The sequence below is a fragment of the Zingiber officinale genome, chromosome 2B, assembly GCF_018446385.1.
Source record: "Zingiber officinale cultivar Zhangliang chromosome 2B, Zo_v1.1, whole genome shotgun sequence".
NCBI classification, from domain to species: domain Eukaryota; kingdom Viridiplantae; phylum Streptophyta; class Magnoliopsida; order Zingiberales; family Zingiberaceae; genus Zingiber; species Zingiber officinale.
This window is the reverse complement of record NC_055989.1, coordinates 11,115,741-11,135,250: the sequence shown is the minus strand read 5'-3', so window position 1 is coordinate 11,135,250 and position 19,510 is coordinate 11,115,741. Positions and strand designations below refer to the sequence as shown.

At 37.5% G+C, this 19,510-nt stretch overlaps 1 protein-coding gene and 1 pseudogene across 1 annotated transcript; one reads left to right on the top strand and one right to left on the bottom strand.

Annotated features, from left to right (window-relative positions):
• Nucleotides 1-661: 661 nt before the first annotated feature.
• On the top strand, nucleotides 662-2,608 carry LOC122048148 (cytochrome P450 71A1-like). Its single transcript, XM_042609748.1, has 3 exons — nucleotides 662-1,090; nucleotides 1,171-1,719; nucleotides 1,840-2,608. The coding sequence occupies exons 1-3, from the start codon at nucleotides 662-664 to the stop codon at nucleotides 2,440-2,442; spliced, it is 1,581 nt and encodes a 526-aa protein (XP_042465682.1). The 3' UTR covers nucleotides 2,443-2,608.
• Nucleotides 2,609-4,248: 1,640 nt separating this feature from the next.
• Nucleotides 4,249-19,409, bottom strand: LOC122048147 (annotated as a pseudogene).
• Nucleotides 19,410-19,510: the final 101 nt, after the last annotated feature.

The window sequence follows — 19,510 nt, the reverse complement described above, 5'->3', positions numbered from 1 at the left end:
ACTATTTTTTTTTTTAGATTTTACTTCTAGGGTTCAGGTTTTGAATTATAGTATCAAAGCTATTTTTTTTTTTAGATTTTACTTCTAGGGTTCAGATTTTGAATTATAGTATCAAAGCTATTTTTTTTTTTAGATTTTACCTCTAGGTTCAGACTTTGGGTTATAGTATCAAAGTTATTTTTATTTTTTTAGATTTTACCTCTAGGGTTCAGATTTCTCAATTAAATTATAGTGTTTGATTTTAAAAAAAATTAAAATAAAAGTAATTTAAGTATTTATTGAGTATTGTAATATATTGGGGGAATATATTAATGTATTAGAAATTTATATAAGAAAATGTTAATTTTTTAAATTAATTTTTTTAATTTAAAATATTAAAAAAATAAAAACAAATTAAAACAAATAACACTATTAATTGATGTCCGCGCGACGCTCGTGCAACGTGCGAGTCGTGCAAGAGATCAATAAATAAATATATATATATATATATATATTTTGAGATTTGCTTTCTATTTTTATTTTTATTTTTTTATTGGTGTAGTTTTAAGAAAATTATCTTATTATTATTTAGACTGGACTGAAAAGCAATAACGATTGTCCTCTCCCTTCCTTCCGCCCTATATTACTCCGGCCCAACTGTACTCGGACGGCACCGGCAGCCATGGATCTTCTTCCCCTGCGCTCGCTCACCCACCCTCTTCTCCTCCTCCATCTCTTCTTCATCGTCGTCGTCTTCATCATGCTCCCTGCAGTTACTCTCTTTCGACACCGCTGGCGCTCCTCAGCCAAGAAGCCCAAGTTGCTGCACCCACCTTCCCCCTGGCGGTTCCCCATCATCGGAAACCTCCACCAGCTCGGCTCGCTCCCCCACCGCTCTCTCCAAGCCATGTCGAGGCGCCACGGCCCGCTCATGCTCCTCCGACTCGGCCAGGTGCCCGCTCTCGTGGTGTCGTCGGCCGACATGGCCCGCGAGGTCATGAAGCACCAGGACCACGTCTTCGCTAGCCGACCGTCGCTCACCGTCCCCAACATGTTCACCCGCAACGGCCGTGATGTGGCCTTCGCTCCCTATGGGGACCACTGGCGCCAGGTCAGGCGTGAAATTATTGTTGTTCATTTTCAATCTAATTTATAATCCCTCGATCTCGATCTCTGATTCTGCGCCAGCAGGTCAAGAAGGTGAGCCTCCTCCACTTGCTCAGCGCCAAGATGGTGCGCTCCTTTCGACACGTCCGTGAGGAAGAGGTGGCATCCATGGTGGAGGACATCGCCGGAGCCTGCGCCTCCGCACCGGGTCGCGCCATCGACATGACCCGCGTGCTGAACACGCTCGCCAAGCAAGTGATCGGGCGGGCGATGCTCGGGGAGAGCTCGAGGCACGCCGCGTGGGGAGACTACATCGACGAGATCATGGGGGACGTGTCCGTCGCCATGGGGACGCTCCACGTGGGCGACTGCTTTCCGCTGCTGCCGTGCCTGAGAAGGATGATGATCAGCGGCCGAGTGAGGAAGATGGTGGACCGAGTCGATGAGATTATGGAGCAGATAATTGAGGATAACGAGAGGGAGTGCGCCGCAGCCGGAGAAGGGGATCATGATGGTGAGAAGCCGAAGGAGACGGCTGAGAGCTTCGTCGAGGTGTTGCTGTCGCTGCAGAAGGACGGGGACGACGAAATGAAGCGACTGATGACGAGGGACACCATCAAGTCAATGATCATGGTGAGTTTGACTGTCAATTTTATCATTTTTTTAAATAAAAGATAATTAGTTACTTTATTGGATAAAAGTCAAAGTTTTTTTTTTTTTTGAATTTATTAGTTAATATATTGTTATGGGCAGGATATGTATGCGGCTGGAATGGACTCGACCCATATTGTTATCGAGTGGGCGATGGCGGAGTTAGTCAGCAATCCACGTGTCATGAAGAAATTGCAACACGAGGTGCGACAAGTAGTTGGCTCAAAATCAAACATCTCCGAGGACGACTTGACTCGAATGGACTACCTACGTGCAGTCGTCAAGGAAGCCATGCGCCTCCATCCACCAGGGCCGTTATTGGTCCCGAGACAATCGCTTCGTGACACCACCGTCGGAGGGTACCACATCCCCAAAGACACTTGGGTCTTGATAAACGTGTGGGCCATCGGACGAGACTCGATCTCATGGGGTGAGACAGTCGAGGAGTTCCAACCGGAGAGGTTCCTCGACAATGACATCGACTATCGAGGGCAGCATTTTGAGCTGACTCCTTTTGGTGCCGGAAGGAGAATTTGTCCCGGAATTGGGTTTGCTATCGCCGTCATCGAGCTTGGCCTTGCCACGCTCATGCATAAGTTTGAGTGGAAACTACACGAAGGTGAGGAGATGGAGATGAGTGAAGTTTTTGGGATCACAATGCGCAAAAAGAGGACCCTACAACTTGTTGCAACACCTTGCTTCTAAGTCCTATATATAGTAGTTCGAAACTAGGGGAATAATGGGAATGAAGTTTGTCTTAATAAAATTTTAATCAAGTATGGTCGGTATGGGTGAAATTATTAATGGATTAAAGGTATGTAGATGGATGACATGTGTACTTTTTTTTTAATGTTGGATCGACATTGGAACAAAACAAAATTTTTAGATGATGGAAAAATAAAATAAAATAATTATTTTAACGGTCTTTTTAAGACGACATTCTAGAAGGGATAAATTATAAGAATTTATTCAGTCTTAGCTGAATGTCCTTTTTAAAGAAGGGGCATGAGATAACCCGAAACGTATATTATATTCATATTGTTTTTAAAGAAGGGGCATGAGATAACCCGAAACGTATATTATATTCATATTGTCTTTATTATTAGTGACTTAATCGGAAAAATTATCTATTAACTTGTTATTAAAAATACTTAAACTTTAAGTTAAAAATAGTTTATTCATCTAAAGTTTGAGTTGCTAACCTAAGCTGAGTTGTCGACTTGCTGACATGAGCTGAGCTACCGACCTAGTCCAATTTGCCAACCTGGTCTGACCTGTCAAGCTAATTCGACCTGCCAACCTAGTCTGACTTACCAATCTAATCCACATTCCAACCTAATTTGATTTGTCGAGCTAGTCCATCCAGTCGAACTAGTTCGATCTGTCGAGCTAGTTCGAGTTGAGCCGAGCTGCCCTCCAAACCGTCCGAGATCATTTAGCCGAACTCAGCAAACTACAGGGAGATATGAGCCATGATGTCCCATGATCTCTAAGGTATCATGTGTTGGTGCAATTGACATTTGGTCAAGGTTACTCTAGCTCAATGTGACTTGAGTTTAAGTTTCGATTTTTTATCAATATGTTAAGTGATTGAGTGAGATGTCAAGTAGGTCAAGATTGATTAGATACATGACAATAGGAAATCCAATTGGATTACAGTAGACCAGACACTTAGCGATCAGAAGTCCAATGAGAGTTGACATGAGATGAGAAGTCCAAGCGGGGTCGATTAATCAAATCCTTGGTAATTGAAATTTTAACAGATAGTTGGCAAAGAAAAAGTTCAAAGTGGGTCACGGAGGACAAAACAGTTGGTAATTGAGAAGTTCTAACAACTCATGGTTGACCAGATATTAGGCATAAGGCAAGAAGTCCAACCAAGTTAAGGAAAACTGGATGTTTAACAATGACGAAGTCTCGATAGGTTAAGGTTGACTAGATGTTGGGTAATGAAAAGTCTTGATAGGTAAAAGTTGACCAGATGTTGGGCAAAGGAAAACCTAATAGGTTGAGATCAACTGAATATCAGACAAAACAAGATTTTGATGCTAGACAGGATAACAATTATCCTATGGGCTAACAATAAGGGAGGAATTGAGAAAAAGACAAGAAAAAAAATACCGTCATCCTTCATATTTTCTAAAAAAATATATTTAATAATCAAGAATCATCCCTCAAACAACTAAACGTATGTTTATATATATTTTAAACTTTAAGAACCAAATAAAATAAATTTTAAAGAAAAAAAATTATAAACACACTCATAATCTTAAAATTTTTAAACGTACTCAAAATCCAAAACAGTTACAAAAGACAAAAATTACAAAAATACTTAAAATACCAAAAAAAACTCAAAATTATAAAAATGAATAATTTACTAAAATAAAAAAAGATCCAATGAATTCTTCTGCATCAATCGTCCGAATTGAAAAGAACTCGTTCTCAAATTTAGAATAGTATCAAGTGATAGCCTAGGAGAAATATCATCTTACATTAAATTCATAAAATCTACTAGCAGTTATTGAACTTTGAGAATCCTTGTAAACCCACTGCGATCATGACATCGTTGATGCTGCTATTGTCCAACTTCACGTCCTTCAAGCACTTCTCCGTAGACTTAAAGAAAGAAAGACCTAGAATTAAATCAACATCATACCTTGCAAGATAGCAGAATGAGTTGACTCCTCTTCAACTAGGTATACAACAAGTGGATCTCTTGTTGGATATAATTATCCTTATTAGGTGAGCTTATTTGTAAGTTGCACATGTGAATACGATCCAAACTCGTTTAAGTAATCTAACTTAAAGTTATTGAGTTTTGGGGTTATTGGATGTGGATCTCATATGTGTAGAATCCATTACCTGCATCCATTATCATCTATGGGCTGATAATGAATGTGCACTATATAATGGGTTAGTTCCCAGAGGATTAGGGTATCTTTTTGAGACGTCTCTTCGTTCCCCATTGACGAAGAGGATTCGACGTTGTCAATCCTAATTTCTTCGGAAGACCAACCTTCTTCTCATTCATCTTCTTCCATAGGTTTGTCAGATCGACGAGCTCTATACGAAGAACAATGACAATTCCACTGAGTTCAGATTCTTCATAATTACAGTATTTATGTATTCATTTTCTTATGTCATGTTTATTTGATGAAACTAAATGTTCTTGTATTTACTATATGTAAGTTCTTTGTGTTTTAGAATTTATGCGACTTATGTTCTACAAAAACAATCAATTGGTATTAGAATCTTGACTCTGTCTCATCTATTTCATGGTTTAAAGTTAAAGTTTTTGTCGATTTTTTAGATTTTATGCTGGATTAAGTTTTACTAGTATAAATTATATTTGATCATCAAAAAAATTTTCTATAAAAAACTTAAGAAATGATTCATCTTCCATATAGTGATGATTTAATCGATTGATTTAATTAGTTAATTTGATTTTCAATCATAAAATATCTAATAGAATAGATGTGAATTGATTAAGATTTTTTTTAATCGATTCTCAGCCTAAATACGTGACAGGATGATTAAATTTTGATTTTAATCAATTACGGTGTTTTTTTTATTCTGTTTTAAACGTGAAGTAGTAAATAAAAAACTACTGTTTCAATTTGAAACACGATTTCATTAGAAAAAAAATTACTATTTCAACCCGAAACAGTGCCAAGAGAAAATTATATATATATATATGGTATTAAACTTTTTTTTAACAGTACACTGTTTATATATAAAAAAATATTAAATAAATTTTAATACCATGAATAAGAGATTAAATAATATTAAAAAATATTATTTAATCATAGACTTACCAGAAGCTTTAGTTTCTTAAAGGAGGGTTCTATATAATCATATAGTCGCATATAATAAATTTTTGGATTGATTTGAAAAATCAATTGGATCATATCAATTGATTACCATAAGGTATCAATCGATAAATAAACCTAATTTATACTGTTAAGGCTAATTAAGTAATTTCTATTTGAATAAAGATCTATGATTTTCTTGAATTTATCTACCCAACGTGCTGATTAAGTAATTTCTATTTGAATAAAGATCTAGGATTTTCTTGAGTTTATCTACACAACGTGCTACTAAGTTAAAATAATGTGTTGACACAAAGGAAGACATCTTAGGTAGGTTTAGTACAAAATGTTGGTAGACGTATATCTATGCTAAAAGTAATCAGCCCAAAAGAAGGTTACTTTTATGCCAGATATATGCATAAAGTAGCTTACAACTATGGAACAAAATATTATTTTATTCAGATTATGTACAAAATATGTCGGCCCAAAGAAAGACATATTATGTGACCGATTAAGATTGTTGTGAGCTATGGACCAAAAATATAACTCATATAAAGTATCATATTATGTGCAAAATGAGTTGGCTCAAAGGAATGCACATTATTTGGTCAATTAAAGTTTGAGTTATATTAGAGAGTATCACTAACAAATAATATGTCGGCCCAAAAGAAGACACATTATGTTGTACTTGGTATCTCATAAAGAGCCCATTTATATACATTTAAAATTTCATTTTATTTACATAATTTTATATTACTTATATGTTCTTGGCTTTAATTAAATCATGAATTTAAATAAATTTCTCTATTTAAATTTCGGTGCTGCCATCATTAATAATATCCCAACATTAACTGGTTTGAATTTTGCTGAATGGAAAGAATACGTGACCGTAGTCTTAGGCTACATGGACTTAGACTATGCATTAAGAAATGATCGTCCTGCACCTTTGACCAGTGCTACCACTATAGAACAGAGGATATAATTTCAGCTGTGGGAGAAATCAAATCGCATGTGTCTGAGTGTCATGAAGCTTTCCATACGAGCACCAATAAAGGGCTCAATAACAAAGGGAGGAGATGCTAGGAATTTCCTGGACCAATTAGCAGACCGATTCACCTCAAATGAAAAGGTCAAGACTACCACACTTCTTACGAAGTTGGTAACCATGCGGTACAATAGTAAAGGAAACATAAGGGAGTACATTATGGAGATGTCCAATATAGCGAGAAGTCTGAAAGCACTAAAAGTCGATATGTCTAAGTACATGTTAGTGCATTTCGTCTTGATGTCTCTGCCTGCATGTTTCACTCCTTTTAAGATATTGTATAATACTCAAAAGAAAAAGTGGGCATTGAATGAGCTCATTGCTCAATGCATACAAGAGGAAGGGAGACTAAAGATTGAGACATCTGAGAGTGCTCACTTAGCATATGGTTCTCAAAGTACGAGCAAGAAACGAAAGAGGATCAATAATAAAGGAAAAGGAAAACAAACTGCAGATTCTGGAGGCAATGGTCGTAAGGAGCATCAGAAGTAAGATAAAGAATCCACTTAATTCTTTTGCAAGAAAAAAGGTCATATGAAGAAAGACTGCCTCAAGTACGCCAACTGGCATGTAAAGAAAGGTAAACTTCTCAACTTTGTTAGTTCGAAAGTCAATCTAGTTATTGTACCAACTGACACTTGGTGGATAGATACCGGTGCTACTACTCACACAAGTGTAACTGTAGGACCGTGATCATTCGATAGAGGGGGGGGGGGTGAATATCGATTCGAAAACTCGAGTGCAAAAGTACGCAGCGGAAAAGTAAAAGAACAGACACAATAATTTTTACTTCGTTCGGAGCCTGTGACGACTCCTATTCGAAGGCCCGTACTCCGTGAGTACTTTCGTTGGGCAATCACTATCAATTTGAATGATAATTACAAAATAATTAAGTACAAGAATTGACAGAATTAAAATACCGACAAGAGAAGAAGAATTAGACTTAAGAAAGCGCTTCGTCGGAATAGCCTCGCGGCGTCACAGGAGCGTAGAGCAGCAGAGCAAGCAGTAGATTCTCAGTTGATACTTGTTGTGTTGAAGCTCCCCTCTGACCCTCCTTTTATATGAGGCTCGGGGCGCCCCGGATCCCTTGCGGGCGCCCTGGTGGGACGTGGCAGGTCCAACCAGCAAGCTCCACGTGGCGACGCGCGAGTTTGGATGAAGTTTGCCTCCCGGGTGCCCGGATCCCTTCCGGGCGCCCGGACCTCCGGGCGCTTGGATTCCTTCCGGGCGCCCGGACCCTGTTTTCCCGCAGAATCCGTCCTGCAAGACAAACGTTAGTCCGGAGGTAAATTTACCCTGCAACACAGATTGTTAGCAAAAGCAAAGTGAGTATGAATTAGCAAAAAGGAGTATGACTTAGATTCCGTCTTTCCGAGACCGGAATCTAGTCACGATCTCGACTTAGATATCCGAAATGGATCTAAGTCGGATCGACGCCTAATGTTCCCTTCCTGGGAACGCGTCCTCGCAGTCACTCCCCTCCAGTGACTTACCTTACTTACCTGCCAGACGTCCGGTCAGCCCGTCGACCCGTCTGGACTTCGTGCCAGCTATCCGGTCAGCCCGTCGACCTAGCTGGACTTCATGCCTAAGCATCCGGTCAGCCCGTCGACCCGCTTGGACTTCGTGCCAGCTATCCGGTCAGCCCGTCGACCTAGCTAGGCTTCGTGCCAGACATCCGGTCAGCCCGTCGACCTGTCTGGACTTCTCCTGCACACTCGATCAAAGTGTCAGACAACAACAAACTAACTTAACCTGATTTGTCATTCATCAAAACATGGGTTAAATCATTAGTGCTAACCGCACCAACAGTAACTATATAGGATTATCTCAGAAGCCGACTTTCGCTTGATGGTGAAAGATACATATATATAGGAAATGGAAAGAAGGCTAAAGTCGAGTCAATTAGTGTTTTTAGACTTTGTTTAGGAATCGATATTTTTCTGAATTTAGAAAATATATTTATTGTACCATTTTTTCGATGGAATTTAATTTCAATTTCTTATTTGGACAAATCAGGTTATTCTTATTCATTTAGAAATGGAATCTTCAATATTTTCTTTAATTCAGTGTTGGTTGGTAATGGTTTCTTGTTGATAATCTTTATAAATTGTACACCTTTACTCTTATGATTGACAACGTAATAATGCATAGTATAGCTACAAAATACAAATTGTCCGACGAGAATTCTTTCATATTATGGCATAGGTGTTTAGGATATATATATCCAAACAACGCCTAGAAAAGTTAATGTCACATGGAATTCTCGATTCCCTTGATATGTCAGACTTTGATATCTGAATAGAGTGCGTTAAGGGGAAGACCACTAACAAAAGGAACAAGGGGACTAGTCGTTGTAGTGACATTTTAGAACTAATACATATGAACATTTGTGGACTATTCCCTAAGACATCTTGGAATAGACACACATATTTTATTAGCTTCATAGACGACTATTCCAGATTTGACTATCTGTACTTTATTCATGAGAAATCACAATCTTTAGACATGTTCAAAATTTTTAAAGCTAAAGTTGAATTTCAACTATGTAAGAAAATTAAAACCATCTGATTCAACCGTAGAGGTGAATATTATGGTCGATAAGATGGATCAGGTGAACAACATCCAAGACCTTTTGTGAACTACCTTGCTGAGTGTGAGATTGTGCCTCAATATACCATGTCTGGTACACCCAGTTAGAATGGTATAGCCGAGCGTCACAATCGAACCCTAAAAGACATGGTAAGAAGTATGATGACTTTCACTTCTCTACCAGAGTCTTTGTACGGTAAAGCACTTAAGATTACAGTTTACCGACTCAATAGAGTACCTAGTAAGGCAGTAACTAAACCTCATTCGAGATTTGGAGGGGTAGAAAGCCTAGCATTAGACATTTACACGTTTGGGGTTGTCCAGCTGAAGCTAGGCCTTACAGGCCTAATAAAAGGAAACTGGACTCAAGAACAGTTAACTGCAATTTTATAGGTTATTATGAGAAGTCAAGAGGGCATAAATTTTATGATCCCTCTAATAGATCCTTCTTCGAAATGGGAAATGCCAAGTTCATTGAGGATAGTGGGAGTGATAAGGTAAGGGAAATTTCTTTTGAGGAATGCATTGACAATCCTCCTGTGGTCACTACTAATGCGATCAATAGCAGCGTGGTTACCATACCACACATTATGGGTATTACACATTATTGAGTGTAGTGAACCAAGACATTTTCATGACATCTTCAATACAATTGGAGGAGTCTGCCACTGAAATTGAAGTATTGTCTCATATTGATGAGTAAGTACCTCAACCACCTCAAACACAAGTTCCTTTAAAGTGATCCACAAGGGAATGGAGAATCACGAATTCTCATGATTATGTTTATCTCCAAGAGCATGACTTTGATATAGGGTTGAAAGATGATCCTATATCTTTCCAAGAAGTCAAACAATGCTCTAACCCTAAAAGGTGGATTAATGTCATGCAAAAAGAGTTAAAGTCTATGACAGATAATGAAATTTGGGAACTTGTCGAATTGCCTGACGGAAAAAAGCCTGTTGGTTGTAAATGAATATTTAAAACCAAGCAGGATTCAAGGGGCAATATCAAAAAGTATAAGACTCATCTTTTTACCAAGGGTTTCACTCATAAAGAAGACATTAATTACAAGACTTTCTCACCTGTGTCGACGAAAGACTCCCTTAGGGTATTCATGACATTTGTAGCTCATTATGATTTAGAGCTATATTAAATGGGCGTAAAAACCACATTCTTTAATAGAGACATAGAGGAGTCTATATATATGGTGCAACCAGAGAACTCTGAGTCTAAGGACTCAAAGCACCTAGTATATAGGTTAAAGAAGTCTATTTATAGTTTAAAGCAGGTATCTCGTCAGTGGTACTAGAAATTTGATCAAGTGGTTACCTCATTTGGATTTAAAGACAACCCCATTAATCAGTACATATATGCCAAGTTCGGTGGGAGCAAGTTTGTTATACTTATTTTGTATGTGGACGATATATTGCTTGCAAGCAATAATAAGGGTATGATGCATCAAACCAAGTCATTTATATTTGATAATTTTGAAATGAAAGATCTTGGTGAATCATCTTTCTTTTTTGGCATACATATCTATCGTGATTGTTCAAGAGGTATTTTTGGACTTTCACAACATGCCTATATTGAAAAGGTGCTTATAAGATATGGTATACAGAACTGTACACCTGGTGACATACCTATGCCAAGAGGTGACAAGTTCAGCTTGCAGTAGTGTCTACAACTTGAACTTGAAATAAAGGAGATGGAACAATTCTCATATACGTCAGCAGTGGGAAATCTCATATATGCACAAGTTTGTACTTGACCAGATATAACATTTATAGTGGAGATATTAGACAGATATGTAAGTAACCCAGGACCATCACACTGAAAAGTGGTAAAGAGAGTGATGTGGTATTTACAAAAACTAAAAGACATATGCTCACGTATCGGAGATCAAATCATCTGGAGGTGATTGGATATCCAGACTCCGATTTTGCTGAATGCTTGGATAGCAGGAGATCTACTTCGAACTATATTTTCATACTTACTAGAGGGGCTATATCTTGAAAGAGCGTCAAGTAGACACTAGTAGCCACTTCTACTATGGAGGCAGAGTTGCTAGCATGCTAAAACACATCCAATCACGGGATTTGGCTGCGGAACTTTATCAAAATATTACAGATCGTTGATGGCATTGATAGGCCACGAGGATCTACTGTGATAATAAAACCGTAAAACTTTATACCAAGAACAACCGCAGTTCGTTGAAGTCCAAGCACATCGACATCAAGTTTCTAGCGGTTAAAGAAAGAGTTCAGAGTAGTCAGATTATGGTAAAGCACATCAGCACAGATTCCATGTTGGCCGATCCACTCATCAAAGGCTTGGTGCCTAAGGTGTTTCATGCGCATGTTGTGGATATGAGAATCCTTCTTATGGAAGAAGAACTCATCTAGTGGAAGTGTGTATTTATTTTATTGCTCTATATTTGAAATAAAGATAAACATTTTATTTTGATTATTGTACGTACTTAAAGTTTAAAACATTAATGAGAATTTGTATGTTTGTTTGACACTCTGATTGTAATATCATCATTTACTACTGCTGTTTAAAATTTGGTGTTTGTAAATATGATACAGATTTCTTTTGAAATCATAAAGTTGATCATGATTTACTATTGCAGTTTAGCATAAAGTATTTTGTAAAAATGATCTGATTTTTTTAAGGTCATTTTAGAATTAGTTGAAAATTGGCATGTATTGATCACATTTCATGTAATTTCCACTCTACACATCCACATCTTGATTTATATCATTAATAATATTAGTATTGTGATTACTGTTGAGGCTTGTTACGATCATATATAATAGTTATGACCTCTTTAATCCTATATCAATGAAGTTAATGGGCCAGATTATTTACAGGGTATCTTGTACCTATAAAGTGTTGGAATGTATACTAAAAGTCTAACTTTTTGTATAAACATTTACTTAGAAATAAGAATCATATTGGTCAAATATCTACATTTATAAGTTAAGTGTAGTTGTTCGATTAATTTATATTGTAAATAACATGGTGTGTGGTGTCACACACAGAAGATCATGTCATCAATTCTTTATAAATTATAAACAGTAGCTCACGACTGAGATGGAAAGGAACAAACCATTGGAATAGTCATAGTGTAATTAGGTATTAGTTTATCTTGACTGATAAATTACACTAGTACACTCTGAGTATATTGAGCAGGACCATTTAAGATAAGTTTATTTTTTATACTAACTTAATAAAAGAACAAGACCTTAGTTATTATAGAAGTGTGTGCTCTTAATCCTAATATAATAACAAACACATATATTTAGTATTTATTTCTTTGACTTATCAAAGGGTGAGATTTAACTCGATAAATCAATATGTCCGATAAGTTGGAAAATGATATTACTTATAATGTGTGTTGTTGATTATAGAAGGAAACTGTGTCCTAGTAATCTAGGTTGATAATGTCCCCAAGAGGAGCTCATAAGAATTGTCATGTTAAACCCTGCAGGTGGACTTAGTCCGACATGACAATAAGGTTGAGTGGTACTACTCTTGGACTAAGATATTAATTAAAGTGAGTTGCCAGTAACTCAATTAATTAGTGGACATCCGACATCTTAAACACAGGGAGATTAACACACTCATGACAAGAAGGAGTTCAAAAATGTAATTTGTGATTGGTGCGGTAGTTCAATAATAATTCTTTAGTGGAATGAATTATTATTGATAAAATTAAGTTGGGTGTTCGGGGCGAACACGGGAAGCTTAATTTCATCGGGAGACCAAAACCAATTCCTCCTCTCGGTCCATATCGTAGCCTCTTATTAATAAAATATTATACCCACCTATACCCACCTTTATACCCATCCTAAGGTGGTCGGCCAAGCAAGCTTGGAACCCAAGCTTGGGCCGACCAAGCAAATAGGATGAGCCAAGTTGTGTGGCCGGCCCTAGCTTGAATCCAAGCTTGGTATGGTCGGCCACATTAAATTAAAAAGGATTTTATTTTTTAAAATCTTTCTTATATGGATACTATGATTTTAAAAGAGAGTTTAAAATTTAAATCTTTCCTTTTATAACTTTCTACAAAAGATTAAGTGAAAGGTTTGATATCTTTCCTTATTTGTAGTTAAAAGGAAGATTTTAATTTTTGATAAAACTTTCCTTTTATGAAATCATCTTCATGATTTTAAAAGAGAGTTTTAAAATTAAATCTTTCCTTTTATAGTTTTTACAAAAGATTAAAAAAAGATTTGATATCTTTCCTTATTTGTAGATTGAAAGGAAGATTTTAATTTTGATAAAACTTTCCTTTAAACCATGTTCATGATTTTAAAAGAGAGTTTTAAAATTTAATTTTTCCTATTATAGTTTCTACAAAAATTAAGAAAAGATTTGATATCTTTTCTTATTTGTAGATTGAGAGTAAGATTTTAATTTTAAAGATAACTTTCCTTTTTGGAAATTATCCACATGTTTTAATAGAGAGATTTTAATTTATAAAATTTTCTTTTAATAACCAACATGAAGGGAAAAATTAATAGAGAAATTTTTATTTTAAAAATTTTCGGAAATAAATTAGAAAGTTTTAATTCTTGTGATTAAAACTTTCCTTGCTTGGAGAATTAGAGGTGACCGACTACTTTAATAAAAGAAAAGGAAATTATTTTTTATCAATTAAATTTTCCTTTTCATGGCAAAAGAAAATAAGGAAGTTTTTATTAAAACTTTCCTTATTTGCCAAGACCAAGGATTATAAAAGAGAGGGAGGGGGTGCCTTCACAAAGTGAACTCTCTTCTATTCCTCTCATCTCTTCCTTGGTGTGGCCATCCCTCTTATTCTCCCTTTTCCTTTTTTCTTTCTTCTCCTTGGCCGAACCTCATCATCTCTTGGAGCTTGGAAGGTGGCCGGATCTTGCTAGGAGAAGAAGGAGGAAAAGGAGGCTTTGTTTCTAACATCCCTTGGAGCTTGGTGGTGGTGGCCGAGACTTGCTATCTCTTAGATAAATTTGCTTGGCCGAAACTTGGAAGAAGGAAGAAGAAGGGCTTGGGTGGTTCTCGTCTTGGAAGATCGTCGCCCACACGACGTTCGAGATAAGAAGAGGAATACGGTAGAAGATCAAGAGGTTGTTGCATACAAAGAAAGGTATAACTAGTAATTGTTTTCCGAATCGTACTAGTTTTTCTTTGTATGAATTCCAAACACAAGAGGCTAGAGATTCTAGATTTTCGGATTTGTAATTCGAAGTTGTGTTTCTTTTATTTTATTTGTCGATCTTGTGATTCGATTGTTCCTTTTGGTTAAACCTAAGGTTATATAAGGAAATTAAATATTGAATTTTGTTAAGAGGCTTTGTCGAGGCAGTGGTGGATGCTCCCATACCCAAGAAGGGCATGTGCCTCCCATGTTTGACCTGGGAGCCAATTTTCGAAATTAATATTTAATTAAATTTGTAACCTAGGTGGATTTGGATCTATAATGTTAAGTATCATTTGCGATCCAAGTCTAAACCACTAAGAACAGATAAGTTAAATTTGGAATCAATAATGTTAAGTTCCGTTTGTGATTCCGAATTTAATTTCTAAAGAACACAATAGGTTATTAGGAAATGTTCGACACTTGTACAAAATTTTTGTACATGGAACCGGTACGATATTTCTAGGACCAACCAACATAAAGTTTGATATCAACTAAAATTTTACTTGTATTTCATATACAAATCACATATAGCACAATTAGGAGATTGTTGGATATAATTATCCCTATTAGGTGAGCTTATTTGTAAGTTGCACATGTGAATACGATCCAAACTCGTTCAAGTGATTTAACTTAAAGTTATTGAGTTTTTGGGTTATTGGATATGGATATCATATGTGTAGAACCCATTGTCCGCATCCATTATCATTTATGAGCTGATAATGAATGTGCACTATATAATGAGTTGGTCCCCAGAGGATTAGGGCATGCATCCTTTCGAGACATCTTTTCGTTCCTCATCGACGAAGAGGATTCGACGCCATCAATCCTAACTCCTTCGGAAGACCAACTTTCGCCTTCTCCTTTTTCTTCTATAGGATTGTTGGATCGACGAGTTCTACACGAAAAACAATGACAATTCTATTACGTTCAGGTTATTCATAATTACAATATTTATTTATTCATTTTCTTATACCATGTTTAATTAATAAAATTAGATCTCCTTATTTTTGTATTATATATATATATATATATATATATATATATATATATATATATATATATATATATATATATAGTTCTTTATTAGTTTTTACAAGAAAAGTCATCTCCCAATTTGGCAGCAGCCAGTATGCTCGTTGATAATCCTCATCACATTGAGACCAGAAATGACGCTAGCTAGCATCCTTTGGTTGTGGTGTGTCAACACATTCAATGCTCCTACATCTCTCTAATTTGTCAGATTGAGATGACGACCTTGTAGATATGGTATCACTCCTACCAGCTGCAGATCCTGTTCTACTGTTGGTGGTTGTGTACTTTTAACTAAATCGAATAGCATTGTCTAACTGGCAAGCCAGAAAGTTGTTCTTTACTTGCAATCTCATTGTGAAGCATAGAAAGTTGTCCAACAGGTAGTTTTAAACCCTCATCAGTTTGAATACTCAGTGACTCCAGATGATTTATCTCTTCTTTTAGAAGCCTTTCTTCGTTGGTTTCAGATCTTTCAACCCTATTGTGCTCCAAGTCAAGGTCAACTTTCTTCCAATTGACTGCTTTTTCTTCCAAGATAACTCACGCGGGTTTGCATTGTCCAAAGGGCTCACTTTTGGCTCATATTTAATGATCGCCTTCCTGTTTGATTGTGAACTGGAAGATCTCCTGGGATGAGAGCTAGTTGGCCTGTTGGTGTTCTTCATTTTTGTTCGATCAAAACATGCAAGTGCACACAGTCCACCATATATAGCAGCATCTTGTGGTGCTATCACATCTGTATAATTGTTAGCTAATTCAATTCCTGTCTCTAAAAACTTCCGGGCTGCAAGCTTATACTTTTTTGTTTCCAGGTATGCTAAACCAGCAGCACACCGCAGTTTTGAATTCATCATAGGATCCAACTGTTATGGCGTTTGCTCTGCTTTACTCACATAGTTGGATACATGCATGAATTAGACCAACTCAATACTGACAAGAATGACATTCAGACACATCTGGATTATGTGCTTTGATGTAGTGCAATAGTCACATGTACGAACATAATTCTTGAAGGCATCATCGAGTTGAACGTGAGCATAGTAAAAATCTGATATGTCATTGTAGCCCATTCTGACGCTTTCTTTGATCATGTTAGTCTTATAGGAATTGAACTTGTTCTCGATCTTCTCCTTGCGATGTTTAGCGCGCCGATTTACAATGTCTGCCAAGTTTGGTCGAGGGCATACTGTGTCCGAGCCGATCATCGATCTTCTTAGTGAGCTCACGGTAAAGTTGCGTGATCTTCCCCCTTCTTGATCTTGTCTTGCCAAGTTATCTACCTTGTCAGTTCTCGATGACAGGGGTGCGCCCCTCTGTCCATCAAAACCACTGTAACCCCTTCTCTAAACGGTCGAAACCTGCCGTCGAGACGGCCGTGCTCGAGCTCGTCATGGGATCGCCTGCTCCGGCAAGTGGAACTCAAAATTCAAAAAATACAAAAATAAACATTACCAAAAAATCTAAAAATTCAAAAATTATAAAAATAAATAATTTACTAAAAATAATAAAAAAATATAACTAATCCTCCTGTATCAAATTTCAACTATGGTAGGATTTGAATAGGAGTATTGATTGATTGATTGATAAAGTGTATCAATCAACTAATAAATGTAAAACCCTATAAATAAGATTTGTTATAGTATTTATCATAGTAACAATGAACATTAATTGTGAATAATAATTGTTGCAATATAGTTGATTGATAGATTTTATCAGTTGACTGATACTATAGTAATAAAAACTTTAAAAATTGATTGAAAAACTCGATTGATCATAATCAGTTGATTGATAAAGTATATCATTAGATTAATATCATTGTTCGAGTGAACAGAGAATTCAAAATTAGATTTTGGGATTTGATTGATTAGACAATAATCAACTGATGTTGAGATGGATGGAGCCATTGAGTTGACAAGTCAAAATAACATTCGAATCGATAGTAGAGCAATTAATTGATGGATAAGATCAGTCAACTGATAGACAAAAATCAACCCGACATTAACCCTATAAAAAAAGATTTCGAGGAAGATCGGAAAAGTCAATGCTTGAGATGTTGAAGATGAAGTATTGCTGCATTTTCTACCATCAAAAGATAATTCCAAGTAATAAGAAAGCTCTCAAAGCAACATTCTCAATTGTAAAGTTATTCTTCCCTTTCATTTGTATTTGTATCTTTATTTCTTATTGTGTTATCTTGTAAGTGACTTCTCTGCCTCCGAAAAGTATTTGAGAAATAGAAAGTCTAGGTCTTGAAGTAGTCACCTTCGGAGGCGGTGAACTAAGTAAAATCTTAGTGTTGTGCATGTGTCATCGAATTTGCTTGAATTTTTCACTACACATTCAATTGACATGAAAGGATTTAATCACCCCCTCTAGCTTGTACGGTGTTGGAGATTTGTGAATGGAGAAGAGATAGAAGAGGCATGGAGCTCCATTGTGAATGAAACTTTAGTCCCACATTGGGAGCTCCAAGGCAAAAAGGTTGGTTTTTTTTTTATTTATATGCATTGAGCATGTGAACAAATGCATGGAGAGATGCTCTTTCTCAAGCGTGGGTGCGTAGACGGGTGCAAATCTAGGGCTCGGATTGTACTGAACCATGTTGATTTATGTGCGTGCATGACTTGTGTGCGTCGAATGCCAGACCGGTCTGGGCAAAATTTGCCCAAGCGGAATAACCAACATTTTATCACGTAAATTTTTTTCCTGCTTGTGTAATGAATGCATTAAAGAAAGATTAATGTAGCCGAGTGAAACGAATGCATTAAAGAAAGATTAATGCAGCTGAATAAAGCGTTGGCGTTACACAGTTGACAAATAATGATCATTAAACGATCATTAACGCAACCATTGGTCTGAATTCCTATATAAGGAAGCTGTGACCACAGGTAAAAGGTTACACACATAGAAAAGCAGCAGAAGCTCTCCACCTACGTTCTCTCCTCCTTTGTCATGCAACTTTTGCTCAGTAGAGTGCCTGTGATAGTTCGAGTACCACTCAGTTCGCCGTGACCACCAGTTCTTGGTGGAATCACAGTTCACTGTTGTATCCTAGGAAATAGACGCCCCAAGAAAGCCTCGAAGCACAGCCGGAGGTAGGGCAAATCTGTTTCAAGGAAACTGCGTTTATCGCAGGCCTCGGTTCGCCCAGCTCTAGACTGGTGGCTTCGCTCAGTTGTTCGCCCGCTCAATCACTCGGAAGCGTGCTCGTTTGGTCGCTTTCTAGTCTTTGCCCGGCCGACCCCAAGCTCGCTTGGCCTCTTCGCCCAGCCAGCCTCCAGCTTGCTCGGCATCTTCACCTGGCAGGGCTCCAGTTCGCTCTGCCGCTCACCCTTTCACTTAATTGGTCGCTCTATTGCTCTGCCCTACCGACCACTTGGTTGCTTCGCTCGGTTTATCTATCCGACCGACCTTGATCTGTATCTCGCTCGACACTTGATCGCCAAGCTCGCTCGGCTAAGCTGCTCGACTGACCTTCAACTCACTCAGTCTCTCTACTCACCCGACCGATTGTAAGCTCGCTCGATCACTACGCTCGACCAGTCTCAAGTTTGCTCGAGAGCCAGCCCGCTCAACCATTATACAACCTTCGTTCAACACTTGACAGATACCAACCCCTGCTGACAGCCTGAGATTATTAGCTTATGCCATTTGACAGATAAATAAATTTAATTCAGTGTATTTAAATTCATCTAATACCCCATAAATCTCCGGCAATAGATTGTTTTCACTAACAATCTTGAAACAGATTTGATTCTGTTGAGATAGCCATAGAACCAAGTATTAAGGTACAATAGACTCAACACATACATGCCCCTCCGCCCCGATTGAAACAGTGTCAATCAACCATGGGGAAAAGCCAGAGAAGTTCAGTGGATTGAACTTCAAGAGGTGGTCGCAGAAGATGCTCTTCTACCTGACCACACTCAATTTGGCATGATTCTTGACCGAGGACCCTCCCAATCATGTTGAGGATGCTGATGTGCAAACCATCAGTGCAGTGAGGCATGGACTCATTCTGAGTTCCTTTGCCAAAACTACATCATCAACTGCCTTGCCGACTCACTGTACACTGTGTATAGCATGAAGAGAATGACAAAGGAGCTATGG

Excerpts from the sequence above, each read along its gene's own strand:
- LOC122048148 (XM_042609748.1), top strand. The coding sequence starts at position 662 with ATGGATCTTCTTCCCCTGCGCTCGCTCACCCACCCTCTTCTCCTCCTC. Across the intron at positions 1,091-1,170 it reads ATGGGGACCACTGGCGCCAG|GTCAAGAAGGTGAGCCTCCT; the intron begins GTCAGGCGTGAA and ends CTGCGCCAGCAG. Across the intron at positions 1,720-1,839 it reads CCATCAAGTCAATGATCATG|GATATGTATGCGGCTGGAAT; the intron begins GTGAGTTTGACT and ends TGTTATGGGCAG.